Source organism: Pseudorasbora parva, chromosome 12 (genome assembly GCF_024679245.1).
Source record: "Pseudorasbora parva isolate DD20220531a chromosome 12, ASM2467924v1, whole genome shotgun sequence".
In the NCBI taxonomy this organism is placed as follows: Eukaryota; Metazoa; Chordata; class Actinopteri; order Cypriniformes; family Gobionidae; genus Pseudorasbora; species Pseudorasbora parva.
The window spans coordinates 39438102-39459304 of NC_090183.1; the positions used below are offsets into that span (position 1 = coordinate 39438102).

Here is a 21203-nt window from a genome sequence, read left to right on the forward strand (position 1 = left end):
GCAGCGTTTATCACAGAGCCGCTCTGCTAACACACTGGGCATTTATTTATTTAATTAAAATCGCAGCCTTTGAGCTTTCATAATCGCACACGAGCCAAATCGCGATTGCGGTTCGATTTCGATTAATCGTGCAGCCCTAGTCAGTATCTATCAAAAGAGGTCCAAGGAAGGAACAGTAGTGAACCAGCGACAAGGTCATGGGCAGCTAAGGCTCATTGATGCACGTGGATAGCGAAGACTGGCCTGTCTGGTCTGATCAAACAGACAAGCCTCTGTAGCTCAATAAGGTTATGCTGGTTCTGATAGAAAGGTGTCAGAATACACAGTGTTGCATATGGAGCTGCATAGCCGCAGACCAGTCAGGGTGTCCAGGGTGGTTATGTGCCAGCATCAGAAGTGGACCAAGAAGTAATGGAAGAAGGTGGTCTGGTCTGATGAATCACGTTTTCTTTTTTAACATAATGTGGATAGCTAGGTGTGTGTGCGTTGCTTACCTGGGGAACACATGGCATTCTAGCACTATGGGAAGAAGGCAAGCTGGCAGAGGCAGTGTGATGCTTTTAGGCAATGTTCTGCTGTGAAACCTTGAGTGCTGCCAGTCATGTGGATGTTACTTTGCCACATAACACCTACCTAAGGATTGTTGCAGACACCCTTTCATGGAAAAGGTATTCCCTGGTGGCCTCTTTCAGCAGGAGAATGCACCCTGCCATAAATCAAAACTGGTTCAGGAATGGTTTGAGAAGCACAACGAGTTTGAGGTGTCGAATTGGTCTTCAAATTCCCCAGATCTCAATCCAATCGAGCATCTGTGGGATGTGCTAAACAAACAAGTCTGATCCATGGAGTCCTCACCTCACAACTTACAAGATTTAAAGGATCTGCTGCTAACATATTGGTGCCAGAAACCACTGCACACCATCAGGGGTCTAGTGGAGTCCATGCCTCGACAGGTCAGAGCTGTTTTAGCAGCAAAAAGGGACACAATATTAGGTTATAATGTTTGATAGGTGTAGGCTGTAGGGTAACACCTGATTGGTGTAGGGTAACTTTTTTTTGTGTGTGTGTGGGGGGGGGGGGGACTTTTTGAGCAGGGATGCATTCAATTTATCTAAACTGACAGTAAAGACATTCCAGGTTGAATTTTATATCCTAAAACCCTACTTATAATTGGCCAAACATGTTTTGCATTTTACAAAACAATGTATGTGGAGCACTGTTTATCGCCAGGTACAGAGAGAATGTACCGTGGTGCCTCTGACACTAAAATAAGGGGCTGTCATTGTCATGTCACAGGAGGAATTAGTGGAGGTAGTTAGAGCTGCGATGAAGTATCTGTCTGTGTGATGGGAAGCAAAACAAGCCCAATTAAAGCACCGGGGACCAAGAGAGCAGCCATACAGGTGTCAGTGATCCACACACACTTACTTTGCTCTTTTCATCCTTTAGTGTTATGCACTGTGGATGAAAATCTATTGTGTTATTGTGTAGACAATAGTTCTTGCTCACTCATATACACCCAATTCAATAAAATGAAAATAAAGGTTGCGAAATAAGGCACTTAGTATCGAATGTGCTGTTCACTGATGATGTAAGTATCCTTTTACTCTGGAAAGATGCATCAGTTGTAGTAGAATGAATGGTGAACACTGACTGACACTTGAACATTTTGAGATGAAACAGAACATGAGAGCTGGGTATCTTTTTGACATTTGATCACATTGCAAAGCCTTTGACTTTCTGAGATTTACATATATTCTCAAATTACTCAGATTTCACTGCAGACATTTGATTTTAGTATAGTTAGTTCTTAACGCACACACGCACACACACACACACACACACACACACAGACACACACCCTTGTACATCTATCTTTATGAGATCATTCATTGACACAATGCAATCTCTAAATCCTTATCCTTACCCATCACAATGCTTTCCATAAACCTTTCCTTAAAGAAATAGTTCACCCAAATGACAATTCTGTCTTCATTTACACACCCTCAAACCCAACTTCTTTCTTCTGCTGAACACAAAAGAGGCTATTTTGAAGAATATTGGTAACCAACCAGTTAATGGGCCAATTGACTTTTTATAGTATTATTTTTGTTCATGATTTGAGAGTTCATGATTTTGTTCAATCATGATTTGCCCCAATGAAGTAAATTTGTTATAGTTTGTAATAATAAAATGTAAGAGTGTTTGAAATTAAAGTGAAATGAATCAATATTTAGTGATAATGCATACAAAAATTGTGTTTAGATAATAAATAATATATTATGTTTAGAAAGGTATTTGATAGACATGTTGAAACTGACAGCCTGTTGTATGGATTTCGAGTTACTTTCATTATTGTATTTGTTATATTCTAATCTGAATAGTTTTTAAGCTTTTCATATGGAGTGGGTTAATAACTTTTTTTTGAACATAGTTTTTTTAAGGTGACACGTTTCACAAAACAAATTTGCCTGTTTTATATCCAGAAGAAATGTAGAGATATTTTTTAATATATTAACTATTGCATTTTTTCATGCCAACACTTTTTGAATATTGTCTGAGGTACAAAATACATTTACATGGCTTATGGCAAAACATTATGCAACTAGGCTGCCTAAAAAGAAACGCATTTTTGGAAAATACATCAGGAAAAAGAAATTCCAACATTTTGCTCCTTAAAAGAAGCTTAAAGTTTATCTTTCACTTTGTCTCCTGCAAGCAATACAAGCTCTCAAACCAGAAAGCATTTTTCAGTAACTGGAATTAAATGGATTTCACAGAAAATAACCCTAAGAAAAGAAAAAAAATTGCAGCCTTTTCCTTTTTATTTTATTGCCTGTTTAAATAATGATTAATTTTGGCTATAATGCCTATATTTACAGCAACCAGTGATGTGCTGCCGCTAAAAGGCATTTTTCTGTTATTCTGAAGCTGAAATATGTGCAGATGTTCTCTGGTTTTGTTCTCCTGCTGCTTCTTAGAAACTTGATGATCTTTAGAGCTTTGTAGGGCTGCTGCAGACTAAGTTAGTTTGTCTCAGTTCTACTTTCTCAGTTTTTTCCTTCACATTTGCCAAATTTACCAAATCAGTTGGGCAGAGATCCAGCGAGGTGAAGTGCAATACTTGATGAGTTTATGCACAGAGCCAGCAAACATGCAGAAACCAACAACACCTAAAGTGTTATAAAGTACATGTTATGGAGAATGACAGAAAATTCATAGACAAGATCAGTATTTTAATGTTCTCTTCACCCATGTGTTCTTAGCTTTGCTATTATAAGCTTAAGCAGTTTTGCACATTTTAAAAGAGGTTATGATGTGAATGTTTTTCAATGTTTTTTTTTTGTCATTTTTATCAGAGATCAGAGATTTTACATGATCATTCAGTACTCTTATTTTGTGTGTGTGTGCATGCATGTGCGTGTGTGTGTGTGTAAATAACACATTATTTTTGTATCTGATGACACATTGAGGGGCAGATTTTAATTAATGCCTATGAATATATTTAACAGATTGATTCCCCAAAAATTCTTGGTAAATAAGGATTTATTTTCACACTTTGCCTGTTTTGTCCCATGTCTCAAAAAACCCTGCGCTGTTATCCTGTTATCCGAGCAGGTTTCGTGAGCCATCTCAGTGTGTCACCTCGCCCGAGGAACCTCAAATCACAACTGAGAGGCGCTTACCACACGTCTAATTGCCTAGGCGTTTTCCGTTACAACTGCGCTACCAAAGCGAAGGTTAAAAACAGACCACAGAGGTGATGGAAAGCAATGAACGCGTGTCTTCAAAGCATTGTTCTATATCAATCAACGGCGATTCCATTACAGTTGCCGTGGTGTTAGTTGAATTAATTGATATGTTTTGTCTGCTTGTGGTTTGACTCTCTAATGCCTTACCAGTGCCGGCCTGCTCAGTGCCACCAGCTAATAGCTTGTTTTGCAAGCAGGTTGGGTGTCTGTAAGTGGAGCGTGCTGATCGCTCTCTCTTTCTCTCTCTCCCGCTCTCTCTCTCTCTGTGTAGGCAACACGCTGCAGAGCCCCGTGTTCTCCAAGCAGCCAGGCAGCATTGTGTTTCCAGTTGACTCAATGGAGAAGAACAGAGAGGTGGTTTTCAGCTGTGAGGCTCAAGGTGACCCTCCTCCTTTTTACAGGTGAGCTAACTGCCAACTTGCCACCGCAAAAACGTTGTTTGGTCATCTGCATCACTGCTTCGGTAAATTGTACCTCAGTCCCCTTGTTTTTTGCTGTTGTTTTTTTACTATTTCAAAAATCTACTTTGTGCCATTGTCATCAGTAGCTCCATATGTGACATGACATGATAGGCACTAAAATGTCTTGTTCGTTTTTTTTATCTTAATCGCTTGGTTTCTGTTTCTGCAGCTTTGCACTAGGTATCGCCGCACCAAAGTGAAATCTCATTGGTCCCATTTTTTTCCCATCATAGCTGCACGTTAAACATGCAACATTTTTTGTTCTTTTATTGCAAAAAATAATGACCGTTTTCTGACAGGTTTCCCTAACGCTCCCCACATCTCCCATTGGTCTGCTGAACAGATAGTCCCACCCCAAACTCACTCCATTGGTTTGGCCAATGTTCCTATGTAGGATTTTTCATTGACTACAATGTTGCAGTAAGAAGTATATGCACTGAAAAAAGTGTGTTGGATTTATTTAATTGTGGACATCGGCCCCACATGAATGAATTGCGTTAAACAAACATAATTTGTTCATGTAACTTCAACATCATGGAATGAATACATTTTTTGTGACTCATTTAAGTTGTTTCAAAGTGAATTTTATATGACTTCCTGTCATGATTCAGATTCAATTTCATATATTCATTCATCCACTTCAATTTCATATACTTTAATGTTACGCAATTGAACTAATACTGCACCAGCTAGCTAAAAATCTTTTAGCTAGCAAGAACACACATTAGCATCTTAAATGCTAAGCATTAATAGCTCATTCAGCAAAGTCATATGACATTAGTTGTATTAGTCCATAGCCTAAGCAAATGATCCACTCTTCTCCACAATGGTAATAATTAAAATTGTTCAAATATTTCCAAAATAATTGAATATGAAACTCTTTTAAACACAAGTCTCCCCCTTTCTCATTACATATGAAATAACATTTACTTGCTCTTGATTTTGCCATATGCAAATCATGTTGAGAACTAACAAGCCCAGTATCAGTTAATGCAACACAAACCATGTAACACAACACAAACGGATTAAGTTTGACTTCAATTTGACTTGTATTTAAGTGGATTGAATACAATCAAATTAAGTTTGGACAAACTTTATAGCAATTATGTTGCTTTAGCTCATTTTAATTAAAGCTACACTTTGTGATGTTTCCCCCATCTAGCGGTGTAAAGGTATATGACCATCCAGTGAATAAGAGTTTCTGTTCCTCTCAATTCTGATTTCGTTTTAACTCCTACGGTGGCCGATTTAGTCCAAGATTAACACGGCAATCCCCATCTTCACATTTGACACGGTGCCATCGAGTGTTAAAACGCGAAAGGCGAAGCTTGATTTAACGGGTATGTCCCTCTTTGGCTAATGTACTTTCAAGATGGAGGGGCAACATGGCGACCGGCATTCGAACCCCTCACCCGTATGTGTTTTCAATGGCATATTATAAACTAATGAGAATACTTTATTACTTGAAAGAAGTAAATATACATTAATGAGCACGTATATTTTTGAAAGAACTAAGTGTTTTTAGCTAAGAATAAACTAAAAAAGTTACACAGTGTAGCTTTAAGCAATTTGAACAAGCAGTATAAATCCTTTTTTTTCAGTGTAGGTAAATATTGCTGTGTATTGCTATATATTGTTATATTGGTGCATATAAATGAAAAATGGGTAAAGAAAGATATAAACAGTTCATGTAGTGCAAAAAGTGTGGAAAACATGCCTTGGTTATTTGTAATTCCTAGAATCTTCTTTTTAGTTCTTACTTTAAACATGTTGAATCTACTTGACATTTTGTAAATGTTTTCAAACAGATATTGGGATATATACTACTTTTCAAAGGTTTGTGGTGGGTAAGAATTTTCTTTTCATTTTTTTTTTGCTCACCAAGGCTGCAATTATTTAATTTGAAAAAACCCTGAATTTTCAGCTGGCATTACTACATTCTTCAATATCACATGATACTGCAGATTCAAAACCTTTGAGTAGTAGTGTAATTTGAAGCTGTTTTCTAGCAAAATTGAGATGTTTAATTAGAAATACTGTCAAAAGACTTTTTTTTGCTATATATTGGCTTCATTCTCCTTCATGTTTTATGATTTATTTCTTTATAGTTAAGTATGTTTTTTTAGTATGCTAATGTAGCGTCTGGCCTCTAATGAACGTGTTCCCCTGACACTGTTCAGATGTGCTGTAGAAAGACGGATATATGTGCTGTTCCAGAATTGATCAAGCTTAATGGAAAAGCTAATCAGTACCTTCCTCTTTCCTGTCAGGAAGGTTGAATCATGGAGCTATTTGATAAATGTCCTTCTCTCGGCAGCTCTAGTGTCCATCACTTTCAAAGTGCATTAAGTTCAACCTCCTGAACTACTCCCATCATTTCCCAGTGCCTAAGGCTATATTCCAAGTTAGGGTTATCAAACATACAGCTACTACTGGTACCAGTCAGTATAACAACAAAAAAAAATTACTATGTATATTTGATACCTGCTGGTAGACGCTGTTTTCAATGAGCATCAAAGGTTTCTATTTACAATGTGTTTTACAAGCATTGACCATTTGAGCGCCAGATCACAATGGCCGATCTGAGGTGCCACGAAATCTATAATGAAAAATGTTTGCTGTCAGCCTTTTTTCATTACTAAGATGAGACAATGGTGTGACGACACCAATGTCATTAAGCAATAGCTGTGGACTATATCAACATATAAAAACACTTTAAAAAAAAAAGAGGAGACACAATAGAGACAGCTGTACAAGCCTTTACTAGTAGCTTTCATGATTGCAGTTGCCAAATTTCACAAGCTGTAATCCCCTAATCAGAGTTTTCAGTAAAAAACATACATTTTCTGCCAGTTGTATTACTTAATTTATGCAATCTGGCAACCATTTGTTCTGTTCTGTCTACACTGTGGAATCCCAGCTGATGATTTGAAAACGCAGAAAACAATCAAACAAGCTGGAATTTAGCGATATTCTGCTTGAATGAAAGTGTCGTTCAGCCGGTCTGTTCCTTCACGAGACGATTTGGCGCTGTTTGCTGTGACTAAATCTGACATCAGACCTTCTCAGCGATAAAGTGTAATAAATCCAAACATGGATCTCCAATATATTGCTCACAATTCATATTTTTCAGGCATGTGACTGTCGCAGAGCATTGGAGGGCAAAACCGTCATAGAAATCCATTGAACTGCAGCACTAGCCTTTCAACTTTCCATCTTAAAACAAAAATATGTTTAATTTTAAACACACATTAATTACGCAGTAAAACCGTTATAGAGTTGATCAAGCAGCAGATGGAGGGTGAACTGACGAGAGGCTAAATAATCCTCATTAGTGCAACCCACCCTTAAAGTGCACGTAAAACAGTGATATTAAAAGATCAAACTCAGTTTACACCTTTTTGATTATATATGCTATGTACAGGTGAGTAGAATATAAATACAACGCATTTACTTTATAATGGGTTTCGATGGGAAAACTCCTAACGAGAAGCCTCATGTTGCACTAATATTCTGAGTTCATCTGCTTTCCTGTACAGCCTATGCAACATCAATCAAGGCGTATGTTGAATGTGTTATTTTAATATTGCTGTCTTACTGCATTAATACTGACTACAAACCTGGTAAAAATTAATGGCGGCAAAAGAAGAAAGCCTTGTTTTGTGACGACACTTCAAAACTACTGTGTGGAAATACAAAGACTTGTATGATGCTATTTTAATAGTAAAACATTAATGTAATTTGGAATTATTGTAATTACTATTAGTAAAGTTTGAGGAAAGTTTCCTTGTCACTTCTTGCGTGTATTTGGTAGTTTTCGAACGGAACAAAGGTCGGTGATTCTTCCTCTTACAGTCATGCAATATGAAACCTCCAGTCGTGCAGTGTGAACACAGCGGAATCACACACTGAATGATACCCCAGATAGTCATGCAGTGTGAAAGAAGTGATCTGACGAGTTTGAAAATTGTGCAGTCTGAACTCGGCATACGGGGCCGTTTACACAACACTGTTTTCAACTAAAAATGGAAAACAGAATCGATTTGTGCAGAATCGAGAGTGCAGAAATCAGTGAGCTTGCGCTCTAGAGATTGACAGCCTCAGTGATTATAAAAGGAGGGTGCTTCTCGTTTATTACCCATTCACAATCTCAATACATGTTTAGTTTTTCATCCTGCTAAGTACAGTGCAAAGTTGCTGGATTCATAACCATATTTAAATGTTCAATTGAAATTGACTGTAATAAACAACAGACGAGACAAAACAAGACATTTTTTAAAGTGCTTAAAGGCACAATATGTAATGTTTCAGCATTAAAAATATAAAAGATCACTATATCTATGTTATATATTTTTTAAAGTTGTGTGTTTACATTATCCCGATAGTTCTAATTAACTTCTAAATCCAGAGAAATTAATATTTTAATTCGAAGACACGGACCGTGTCTTTATTTCCGTTATGTCGCCAGTCTTTCACGTCATATCCACGTTTGCGTCTTGCTTCCTGCGGAACTCGGCGGAACCATAGATATCTATGGGCGGAACCGCCAAACTCAAAGAGGAACACTGACAGACAGTATAAGGGGAACCCCCGTATAAAAAAGTCTGTATGATAATGGATCATGACTACTCTTTGCCTGTACGTTTTGTCAGCTCAACAAAGCGCAAACGTACGGGTGAAAAAAATGACCCCAGAAGATTTTGGGACAGTAGAAGAAGCAAGAGACGTGTAAACCTTGGAGAAGCCTTTGAAAGATGGCGAAATCTTCGTGACAAGCTCGGACTGCAGAGAGATGCTGATCTCGCTTGTGTTTTAATAAACAGGTCATTTAAGTAACCATTCAGCTAACATAATAATCATATAATCATAACATGCTGTATAACATGCTGTATGTTTGCATATTGCATAGCGATCTTATTCATATATCTCCGAGTTCCAAAATAAATGTTTATTAGAATGATTGATGAACGTGGGGAGCGACACAGCGCGTGTTCCAATGAACAACGTATTGCAGGTGCTGGTTCTCTCATTTACTGTTTTATGTTGGTAATGATAAACTAAATTGAAATGTATTTCCGTATTGAACAGTTGATATACAGAATGTTCGACAATCGCGGATGCCATGTCAATATATCTATAATTTGAGTAACTCAAATTATGATGCGCGGTTAATATGTCAACATAGCCTACCAACTTATAGGTGTGTTGACATAGCGACCGCCCGCACAACAACCTGTCTCACACATTAGCTAACGTTACTGATAAGTTTGTTAAGTAACGGTAGCTTGCTGCTATTTCATTAGATTGACATTACATAAAGTGAAAAGCCGTAACTAAACTTAACAATAATAGAGATGTAATATAACAATCAATTACCTTGTCAGTGAACATGTTTTCTGCTGGAGATGCCAGATTCGCTGGTTGACAGTGGCAATAATGACAACAACTCCCATGAGCCCACGCACTTTCCCGACGTCACCAAAGTACGTCAGTTGTTATTATTTTGAATGAGTGACCCCTAGTGGCCAAAAGTTGCATACTGCACGTTTAAAGCGATAGTTCACCGAAAAATGAAAATTCTGACATTATCATTGCAAACCCATAAGACCTTTGTGCATCTTTGGAACACAAATAAAGATATTTTTGATGAAATCCGAGAGCTTGACTCCCCCATAGACTGCAACGTTATTACCACCTTCAAGACACAGAAAGGCATTAAAGACATCATTAAAATAGTCCATGTGACTACAGTGGTTCAACCTTAAAGGAACACTCCACCAGGTTTATTCAACTCCTTTTCCTACATTTAGTGCATGCATTGTTTTAGTTTGGCAGGGTTGCCGCTAGCTTAGCTTAGCATAACGAATGGAGTCCTATGTTGCCAGCTAGCATGTAGTAAAGAAAAAGTTTTTCGAGTAAAAGTGATCAAGAAAAAAAAAAAATACTTCTTGTGGCCTGCGTATTCACAACGAGTACAAATAGTGATGCAGATTAAGACTAGGTGATTTCCTAGGCAGATATTGACTTGGGACTACATTATGGGGAAGCACAGGCAAAGCACTGCTACTTGAGCACAGTGATATCACGGCATTCTTCCTCATGTCTTCCGGCTGTTGAGCGATCACATTGTGTTGCGTGATATCTCTGCGCTGAAGTAGCAGTGCTTTGCCTGTGATGTCCTAGCCTGACGTGGTCATACTCAATTCTAGTCAGAGTGAGTCTGAAACTGCTCCATTGGGCTGTGATTATGGGGTGTGTTTCAACCGAACCAGGAAAGACCTCAATTGGATAGACCTACAACCAATCAGAGCAACGAAGCGACACATTGTTAAATGTCAACAGAGCTCAACTGCACTGTGTTGCCAAGTCCGTGTTTTTTCCATGGGTTGTTTTCTATGTCCACGGGTTGAAGCGACTATTATGTGATATATAAACCCATGAGTGCGAATTTTAGCAGGCAACCATGCCCAAATAACACACATTTTACCCCCCAAAATGCCATTTTCCCCCTGGAGAACCCCCCGAGAAGCTATTGTTTAGGGCTAGTAGTTGGGCGGGTTTTGTTGTAAAAACTTGGCAACCTTGTCTGCACGCGCGCTGAAATTGGTTAAACAGTTTCTGTTCGGAGATAATTACTACTCTATGGGTCGAGGCCAGACCGAACCGCCCGACCTAAAACATTTGTGGGCGGGGCTAAGTTCGGCTGGCATCCAGGCTAGTGCTGTCCCATAATATAGTCCCAAATCAATATCTGCCTAGGAAATCGCCTTGATCTGGATCGCTATTTGAACTCGTTATGAATATGCAGGCCACAAGAAGTAATTGGGGAGGGGGGGGGTCACTTTTACTCAGGACATGCTAGCTGACAACATAGGATTCCATTTATTATGCTAAGCTAGTGGCGACCCTGCCAAAATAAAACAATGCACGCACTGAGACAAAAATGCATTTGTCCATATATCTCAATGTAGGAAAGAAGTTGAATAAGCCCTATTTCTAAAAACAGTGGAGTGTTCCTTTAATGTTCTGATGCACTTATTGAGCCACTGTAGTAGTCACATCGACTGATTCAGTTCCCAGGTTCAACTCAAGGACTGTAGCAGTTCTCTCTTTTTATGTTTCACAAAGTCACACGGGTTTGGAACGACACGAGGTTATGATGGCAGAATTTTATGTTGAACTATCCCTTTAACACCATGCACAAGCCCAGAGGAAAAGTTGTGATTGTAGCTTTTGAGCTAAGGCGTCTGGTGTGTGTCTACCTTTTTGAAGAAGGTTTTAGCAAAGAATGTGTTACTCAGAAAGACTTAAAGTGTGCAACAGATCCTCAAATCGCCTCCTGTCTCCTGAGCCAGATGGTGTTGTATAGCACTGCGTAATGTCTGTTTGAGCATGAGCACGTAAAGCATGTGCTCAGCAAATGGAGCGTCTGGTTAAAGCTGTCACTGCGCGAGGTGTTTGATGTTGTGATCCTATGTAATCATACTTCAGTACTATTATTTTTATGTGAAACTACACTTTAAAGTGAAAAAGTGCATTTCTACCTGATCTGACCTATAAAACATACTTTTAGTTGTTGTAATCTAGTGCAGTTGATTCTGTCATATAGAGTAATATTTTTGACTTGAATAAGTAAGGAATATTATCACAAAATAAACCAAGTGGTCACTTTACATTGTTTTTGTTCATTATAAGGTTAATGATTATATTATGATTACTTATTATGATTATATGATTTAATAAATGCACATTACGGTCTGAGTTGCAATTACTTTATTATGTGAGAAGAAAAAGTACACTTTCTTGTTTACAGTGTGTAGAAAATCACTTGCCAAATATTCAATTGTATAGTTTACTGATCGACTTTGATCGACCAATCAGAATCAAGTACTGATAAAGGGAGCAGTGTAACAAAATAATAACATTTTTACAAGTAAAGGAAATTTTTAGATTATCTGACAAAGGCATATTTCTATGTACAGTACATCTACTTTTTTTTATTAGTAAGTCTTAAGTTATATTTAAAATAAATTCTGCTCTTTAAAATATTTTATTAATTTATTCATCAAAGAATCCTTAATTATACAATGTATTATGGTTTCCACAAAAATATTATTTTTGTGGATGTGCTTTTTCATAAATAACGGAAAATTCTGTGTTTGGTGGGGAAAGAGTTAATATCGCGCAGCCCTAGTGTGTAAGCAAATTCTATTTTTGAATAGAAAACTAACTTCAAGCAATTTTAAGTTTATGTGGAAACTTTTATCTGGTACATCACCTGGCACGCGATCTATGGCAAATTGTAATTTCCAGCCTGGTTTGTGTCATTTTCGGATCTCATTGATCCCAATCCCAATCCTCATACTCTTTCACTATCCTTTAACTATCATTAAAATATCACGAATGAAACAGGAAAAAAGGCTTGTTATTGCCTTCATGTTTTTGAAAAGCCCTGTTAACCTTCCATGGTCTGCCGTTTTGTAACACCTATTCCTTGTGGAGAAGGTTGGAGAGGCGGTATAATTGAAGTTTAACAACTTATTGTAAATTATACCGCTAGGTTCTCTTGATCTGAGATGACAGCTGCTCCTTATACTTCAGACTTCCCACCTTCTCTCTCGGTAGCTTCTCATTCTAATTCACTTCTCCTCTTTACCTCACTTCAAGAAGCTCAGCTTAAGACATGAAGGAGACTAGAGAATGCTATAGAGTATCCTTGCATCACCTCGTCGTGAAGTTGAGGGAGAATTGTCAATCAAAGGATAGCCTGTAGCCATAGTTACAGCAGCAGATGGGAAGTGGCCGTTTTTTTAACGGTTACACAAAGTTTCTTGACATGCTGTCATATAGCAGCATTCTCATTTGTATGCTGATAATTGATCGTTTGAAATGAAGTTGTTACATTTTTTCGGGAGAATGCAGCGGTATTTCTGGCCCCCATGATGAAACGAGAACGAAGCATTGGCGTAGTGTGAAAATGCAAATGTGTCACAAAAACTTGGAGATAAAGAGAAATAACACAGGCTGTCTGTGACACGAACTGGATGTTTTGTCACCCAAGATGGGAACTGTAGGTGGTGAAATCTCAATTTCTTCCAGGGACAGGGGGTTAGTAATAACTGATGACATCCATTCGTACCCTTCTCTTGTTTCAATGCAATGCTACGTTATATAATTGGATGTCTTAGACGTGATATATCATTTCAACCAGCATTTCTTTTACGAGTTTGATTTCACATGATGTTGTCATTATGCTTAATGGCAAGTGCGCTTTTACCCTCCGCAAATCGCCAAATCAAGAATCTCAAACAAGAAACTCATTTTATTGTCAAAAACAACTGCTCATCCCTCTTTCTTTTCATCAGCCTCACTAAGATCAAACGGAGCAGAAAAGGGCACTTTGGAAACTAACAGATAGGAGAAATCATATTATTGAGCCTGAGATTTGGAAACTCGCCACTCCTATCAATTACTGCCATCTCTAAAGACCGTGCAGTATCGTTCACTGTGGGCTACAAATATGAAATATTTATTGCGTTTTTGTCTTTTGAAAACACTCGGCGTAGCGGTGGGAATGTGCGGGCGCCTTTGATTTAGAGGTACAAGATTCAAATTACATTTGAGTGCAGAAGTCCTGAAAGAAGCGATGTAGAGCTACACCCTTATTATTTCTGCTGTGCTTTGCATAGATGCACAGTCGCTTCCTGGTGTGAAGAGTCTGTGTGTTTGCAAATGACCCTTCTCTCAGGGGGCATTAGGGAGATTCTGTTTTTGTTTAGGAAAATAAGATGCATCTGTATACAAATGTGAAACAGACAAAGAAAACAAGATGTTGTGCTACAGACACCATTTAGGAAAGCACAGTGTGAATGTACCACATGCTGAAAGGGGAGATTTAACATAAGCTTTCTCGCTGGTTAAAGGGATGGTCCACCCCCCAAAAAAAACATCATTTATTCACCCTTATTTTTTTTCTGTCCATACAATAGAATTCAATGGGTTTAGTTACCAATATTCTTCAAAATATCTTATTTTGTGTTCCACAGAAGAAAGAACCCAGCAAGCAATAGCCGTCATTTCTAATGATTATCGTCTCTGTTATCTATAGACTCGATATCTCGTTTTTGCCAAAATAACTTGAGATGTATGATATTCCATCATATAAGCAAAGTCAACAGCAATTACAGTGTTTGGTTTCATTTCTTTGACAAGTTCTTGTTCTAGATGACTAGTCTATTCTTGGGCTATGGTTAGACGTCTATTCAATTTTCACGGACAGCCTTGTTTAAGCCTAGACGCCAGGGTTGTGTTTGGACAGCTATTAGATGTCTTTTAAATTGCTGGCAACGTCATACAGGTTTAGAACAGCACGAGGGTGAGTAAATGAGATGATTATTTTGGGGTGGACTATCACTTTAAAAAAAGAACACGGCTATTGTAAATTCAGGCAAGTTTTGTGGATTTCTGTCGGTTGGCTTAGAAACAAGTGTATTCCTAAATGGTTACAGAAAATAATATTATACCAGATTTAATGTTCCCAATTTTTTTCTCTTCCAGGAAAGTATAGTTGAAACGTCTTGTTCATACTGCAACAATCCGCTGCCGAGATTGGCGGAAAGTGCCCTGTTTTGTGTGCCTGACAGGCAGTCAAGGACATAACCCTAAACTTGCTGCTAACCCTAACCATATTGAGCCTGTAAGACTAATCAGCCTGTCAGGCACACTGCAGGGGCACCTTGCATATATCGCAGACTAGCAAATCAAAAAGGGTTTGTCTAATGTCTTGATCTGAAGGCTGTTGGCCATAAAATGTCAACATGAAATCAGAATTTACTCAATGTATTTTTTAATTTAGTTTCTGATCTGAATGGTTTATCAGTGTCCTTGAAATTTCGGTCTAAAATTCCTTTTGAGCTGCCGTTACCAAGCTTCAGATTTCAACCCTTCTCCACCTCCTGGCTGTAATTTAGAGACCACTTTTCATGATCCAGTCAATCCTGTTTTTCTCAGAAATAAATGTCTCATCACATTACAGAAGTATTATTATGGGTTGTAAGCAGTCTGGCAACTGATGTACATTAGCGATTTGATATTGGCTTAAAAAAAAAGGTTAAGGCCTTTTGACGTCAACACAGCAGTTTGAAAACCCGAATAAGTGTGCCACTTGTCACACTGCCCCACCCCCAACAAAACAAAAAAATCCTGATACATTAGAAACTCTTCTAAATTAGCATAGCAAAACATAAAACACTAAATATCCCACTTAACATTACTCTTGCGCAAAAAAACTTAAAATAGAACACTTAATTTGACCATTTACTCAGCCTTGCAAGTGCCATGGCAAAGCATGCTGGGAAAAGCCCAATTTAAGTTAAATTTAAGTTTTTCTAAATTAAAATAAATTATTCATATGACTTAAAATGTGTAAGTTTCATGAAATCAAAAAAAATCTAAATACTCATAAAAGATTATTTGATTGAACTAATTTGTTTAATTTAAGTTTGCCCTGCTCAAACCAATTCATTTTTTTGTGTGTTAGGGTTTACAATGCAACCCTACATAGATCTCTCATAAAACACACACATATAACCTCATGAACAAAATATCATCCTTTTCCCATTACCTCAGTTAATGATGAAAAGAGAGCAATTTTTAAAAGTCTGGTTTATATGTGGGTTTTTGGGCAAATTGAAGGCTGTTTGAATGGTTGGAGAATCCGTTGATATCGTGAATGAATTCAATCCTTCAGTAATCTCAGTAAAATCCTTGTAATCACACTGCATGCTATGGAATACAGAAATGCTTACAGTAAATATTAGTTTTAATTGGTGCTCTGCCATGATAAAGCTCGCATTTGATGCTGTATGACTTTGTGTTCAACAAGATGGATGGTCACACGCAGTGCCATTCGGGGCATTAATCTTGGTATGGGAAAAAAAACAAGGCTTCTGAATTTATCAGGGCTACAGCTGGGTGCTTTTCATTTAGCAGACACATTTTATGCAAAGCACTTTACAGTGCACTAATTGCAAGGACAATCCCATTGGAGTTAGTGTAGTGTACTAAGTGCTTTACTCTGGAGTCTAATAACAGCAGTGCATCTCAGTTACTCATTGCAGTTCACTGGTTGTTTTTATGTGGGATCACACTTAGAACTTTTGTTTTACCAGCCCAGATTTGTACCCACATGTCTCATGACACTCGGTAGTTGTGCAAAACAACCTGTTTCCGGCCATGTGTTTTGTTATAAAATTGTATTTTATATATATATATATATATATATATATATATATATATATATATATATATATATATATATATATATATATATATATATATATATATATATATATATATATATATATATATATATATATATATATATGGATTATTAGGAACACCATACTAATACTGTGTTTGACCCCCTTTCACCTTCAGAACTGCCTTAATTCTACGTGGCATTGATTCAATAAGGTGCTGGAAGGATTCTTTAGAAATGTTGGCCCATATTGATAGGATAGCATCTTGCAGTTGATGGAGATTTGTGGGATGCACATCAACGGCACCCACACTCCCGTTCCACCACATCCCAAAGATGCTCTATTGGGTTGAGGGGCCATTTTAGTACCATGAACTCATTGTCATGTTCAAGAAACCAATTTGAAATGATTTGAGCTTTGTGACATGGCTGCATTATCCTGCTGGAAGTAGCCATCAGAGGATGGGTAAATGGTGGTCATAAAGGGATGGACCTGGTCAGAAACAATGCTCAGGTAGGCTGTGGCATTTAAACAATGCCCAATTGTTACTAAGGGGCCTAAAGTGTGCCAAGAAAACATCCCCCACACCATTACACCACCACCACGAGCCTGCACAGTGGTAACAAGGCATGATGGATCCATGTTCTCATTCTGTTTACGCCAAATTCTGACTCTACCATCTGAATGTCTCAACAGAATCGAGACTCATCAGACCAGGAAACATTTTTCCTGTCTTCAACTGTAAAATTTTCGTGAGCTTGTACAGAATTTCTGCTATCTTTCAAATGAAAAGCAAACAAATATGTTTGCTAAATGTTTTGATTGAAAAGTGTGCTGTGTTGTCTTTACAATACGTTGTTGTCGTTAAAATAAATCATACTTGGTTTGATATTTAATGTAATGTTTACACTTTTTAATTGTGTCCAGATAGCATTTAGAGCATATATATATATATATATATATATATATATATATATATATATATATATATATATATATATAGAATATATAACAACTATATAGAATACGTTAATATTCAATTTTATTTAATAATAATTCAAATACAGTATGTACACATTCAGGCACCATCAACATTTTCTCACATTATCACAGTTTATTCACTATAGTTTAGAAAATGGCATAAAGAAATAAAATATTACACAAACTTAGAGTTGTCAGAACAAATTCATCTTAATAATGTCAGATAACTTTGATAGAAAGGTATGTCATGGATCACAATCAACAATCATCCGTCATCTGTACGATAATACCAAATATACTGTATGTTTATATATTTATATACACACATACATAACCACACACATTTATTTGATCACAAAATGAGTAAAACTGTAATATTGTGAAATATTTTTGCAATTTAAAATATCTGTTTTCTATTTGAATACATTCTTAAATATTGCAAAACAGTATTTATTTGAAATTGAAATATTTGTAACATTAAATGACACTTTTCACTTTTGATTAATTTAATTTATTCTTGCTAAATAAATGGTTGACCTCAAACTTTTGGTAGTGTAAATTAGGTTTTTTTAAATATATTTTCAATGCTCAGTTTTGAGAATAAGAGTATAGAGCTATAACATTAATAAGCCTTGCTGTGACAGTTTGTTCATGGAAGGTCATGATGAGAAATGTATGAGTTCATATTGAAATCTCTGAACTGTGAACTCCTTTGTCTTGTAGGTGGAAGCTAAATGGCAGTCTGGTCAACCCTAAACCCGGCTCCCATCACAGCCTCTCTGGAGGAAACCTTCGCATCAACCATCTCAATAAAGATGAGGACGCTGGGACGTACCAGTGCCTTGCTTCCAACTCCTTCGGGACTATTGTCAGCAGGGAGGCCAGTCTAACCTTTGCCTGTAAGTCATATTCTGATCTCTGATCAAACCTGCAGCATAGATAAGGTCCAAACAAACAGGACATTGCAGACCTGACAGCACGGACTGGTGCGCTGGCCCTTGTTCTCCTCCCCATAACATGATCAAAATGGAAATGTTTTCCCTGAGGAGAGCCTGGTCTCTTTCTCACCCTCTCTCATTCTTGTTTCTTTCTCACTCTGTCTGTACCTCACATATGCACAGGTTGTTCATGGGTCTTGCAGTCACCATTTATATGGGCTGAAAATGAGGCATCAAAAAATCTGATTCAGTAAAACACATTCAGGCTCCTTGTTATGGCTGTATTAAAAGAAGTTCCACCCTTTCCACACGCCCTTTAAAAAAAGCCCTATCCAGCCCATAAAATAATGACACCATGTTTGGAGAAGCATAGGAGCCTACTAATTGCAAAATTTCTGCAGTATGTAGTATACTGTGCACAGTATCTGAATTTTTTGTATAGAAAGCCAGACTGACCTACTACTAAGGCATTAACGCATGCGATCAATTTTGTTCAGTTTGCACGTTAAAAATATTTAAAAGAATTGTCGCAGCATCAGTTTTTTCTGTCATCCTGCGCTACGGTATATGATCACGTTGATCACCGCGTTGAGTTCTCTTTCTCGGTTGAACGGGGGGAAAAAACTAAACAAAAAAATGCCAAAATGTCCTCTTTGTAGAGTATCCTCATAAGCAGAGTCTTAAATTATTTAAAACATGTTAAATGAATGCAAAGAGTTGAGAGGACTTTGGATATGTGCTGATCCAGATCCACGTCATGTTTCAGATTTGAACATGACAGTATTTATGTTGTTTCTATTCATTTGGAGATTAAATGTAAAATTCTTACAATACAAAATATATAAAAAACTTTAATGTTAGGTGCGAATTATTGTGATTAATTACAGAAAAATGTGATTAATTAGTTAGTTTTTTTGTATTTATTGACAGCACTACTTACTACATAATTATGCATACCACTATGTGTGAAATACCATACCCCATAATGCAATGTACTCAACCTGGATGTACAATGTTACAAATTAACTGCTTTATTTTATTTTTTATAAGTTCTCAGAAGTGCAGAATTAACTGTGCTTGTGCTTTATAGATGGCAAACTTTGTGATTTATAAAAGAAGGGCTCTTCTCTTGCTTTCTGTTTATTACCCATTCAATATCTGAATAATTTTAGTTTTTTTATGCTACGAAATACACTGCAGTTTCTGGATTGACAACTGTGTTTAAATATGCTATTGAATCAGAAACGATGATCTAGCCTGACGTGGTCATACTCAATTCTAGTCAGAATATGAGTCTGATACTGCTCCATTGGGCTGTGATTATGGGGTGTGTTTCAACCCAACCAGGAAAGACCTCAATTGGATAGACCTCAAACCAATCAGAGCAATGGAGCGACGCATAACGTTAGTTGTCAAATGTCAACAGAACTCAACTGCACTGTGTTGCTAAGTCTGCGGTTTTGCCAAGGGTTGTTTTCCATGTTAGCTGGTTGAAGTGACCTCAATTATGTGATGAGACCCAGGAATGTAAATTTTAGCAGGCAACCTTGCCAAAATAACAGGCATTATTAACAACTGCATTTTTTTTCTGAGAACCATCCCCCTAAGAAAAGCTATTGGGCTTGTTTTGTGCTAGTATTTGGCGGGCTTTGTTGTAAAAACTTGTCAACCTTTTCTGAATGCACGCTGGAATAACTAACGGTAGAAGAAAAAGATGAGTGTAAACGATCTTTGCCGGTGTTGTAAAAAAAGTATTTAAGGATACACAGAGGAGTACTTACCAACACAATCATAATTTCTGAGAGAAATACTAAAGGTGAATGCATATATGAACAAGCTCTCGGTTTAGGATTAGAACAAATTTAACCCAAGCGCCTCTGATGACGTGGATGATTACGTTGCTGTTTATCATCTATCCATCATCGTCCAAAGCCCGTCCTGATTTCATTGGTCCGAACAGTTTCTGTTCCGTCATAATCACTCCTTTATGGATCAAGTCCAGACCGAACTGCCCGAGCTCAAATGTTGTGGGCGGCCGGCATCCAGGCTAGTGATGATCGTCAGTGATAACTAATATACGGCACAACGCGGGTACTTAATTCAACAGTTTTTGCTCTGGTTTCAAAATTTGAACTGAAAACTGAAAGTGTTTTGCTATAACTATAGAATTTTCCCCATCATGACTCAAAAAAAAAAAAAAAAACAACTGATTGGCTCACCCGTCTTTGCATACGACACTGATAGCAAATGACAAACAGGCCTTTCCGACTGAATTCTGTTCCCAGCAAGGCCACTGCCTGAAGATGATGGCACTGCAGGGCAGGGAACAATCCAATTCTGTGGGGAGGAAGTCCGCTGTCATCATAAGACGATTGGCTGACAGATCCATCAATCGCTGGTCTCTGACCTTACTAGGCTTCAGTTGTTGTCGTGTGGTCGGGGCACGCTTCTCTGACTGCTCCACATCCATCTTCTTTATTACTCTCTCCATAGCTTAATTAACTCCGCCGCATGATGGAGTGGTGCAGGTTCAAGAGAATAATTTAAAGGGCAGTTGATGTTATTAAATGGGATATTTTCTAATTTGGTATCTAATGCAGGAGAATTTGTAGAAGACCACGTTGTGCATGAGAATGCATAAAGGTGAAGCCAGGAAGTCATATTTCCAACTTGAATTCAATTTATTGCTGTAAAGTGGATGGAGGAAAATGTTGATTGCAGACCACTTCATAAAGTATCCTGGAGAAATTAGAGGTTTTTGGCTCTTTGTTTATATGTATAAGCTTTGAGGTGATGAAATGCTCTCTAAAA

At 37.6% G+C, this 21203-nt stretch overlaps 1 protein-coding gene across 4 annotated transcripts in view; it reads left to right on the forward strand.

Annotated features, from left to right (window-relative positions):
• cntn4 (contactin 4) overlaps positions 1 to 21203 on the forward strand; it is a 204572-nt gene that overhangs the window by 55144 nt on the left and 128225 nt on the right. For all 4 annotated transcript variants that reach the window (XM_067460243.1, XM_067460242.1, XM_067460244.1 and 1 more), the window contains 2 exons: positions 4024 to 4153; positions 18178 to 18353. In XM_067460243.1, coding sequence (XP_067316344.1) covers positions 4024 to 4153; positions 18178 to 18353 — 306 coding nt within the window. The remainder of the gene's footprint in view (positions 1 to 4023; positions 4154 to 18177; positions 18354 to 21203) is intronic.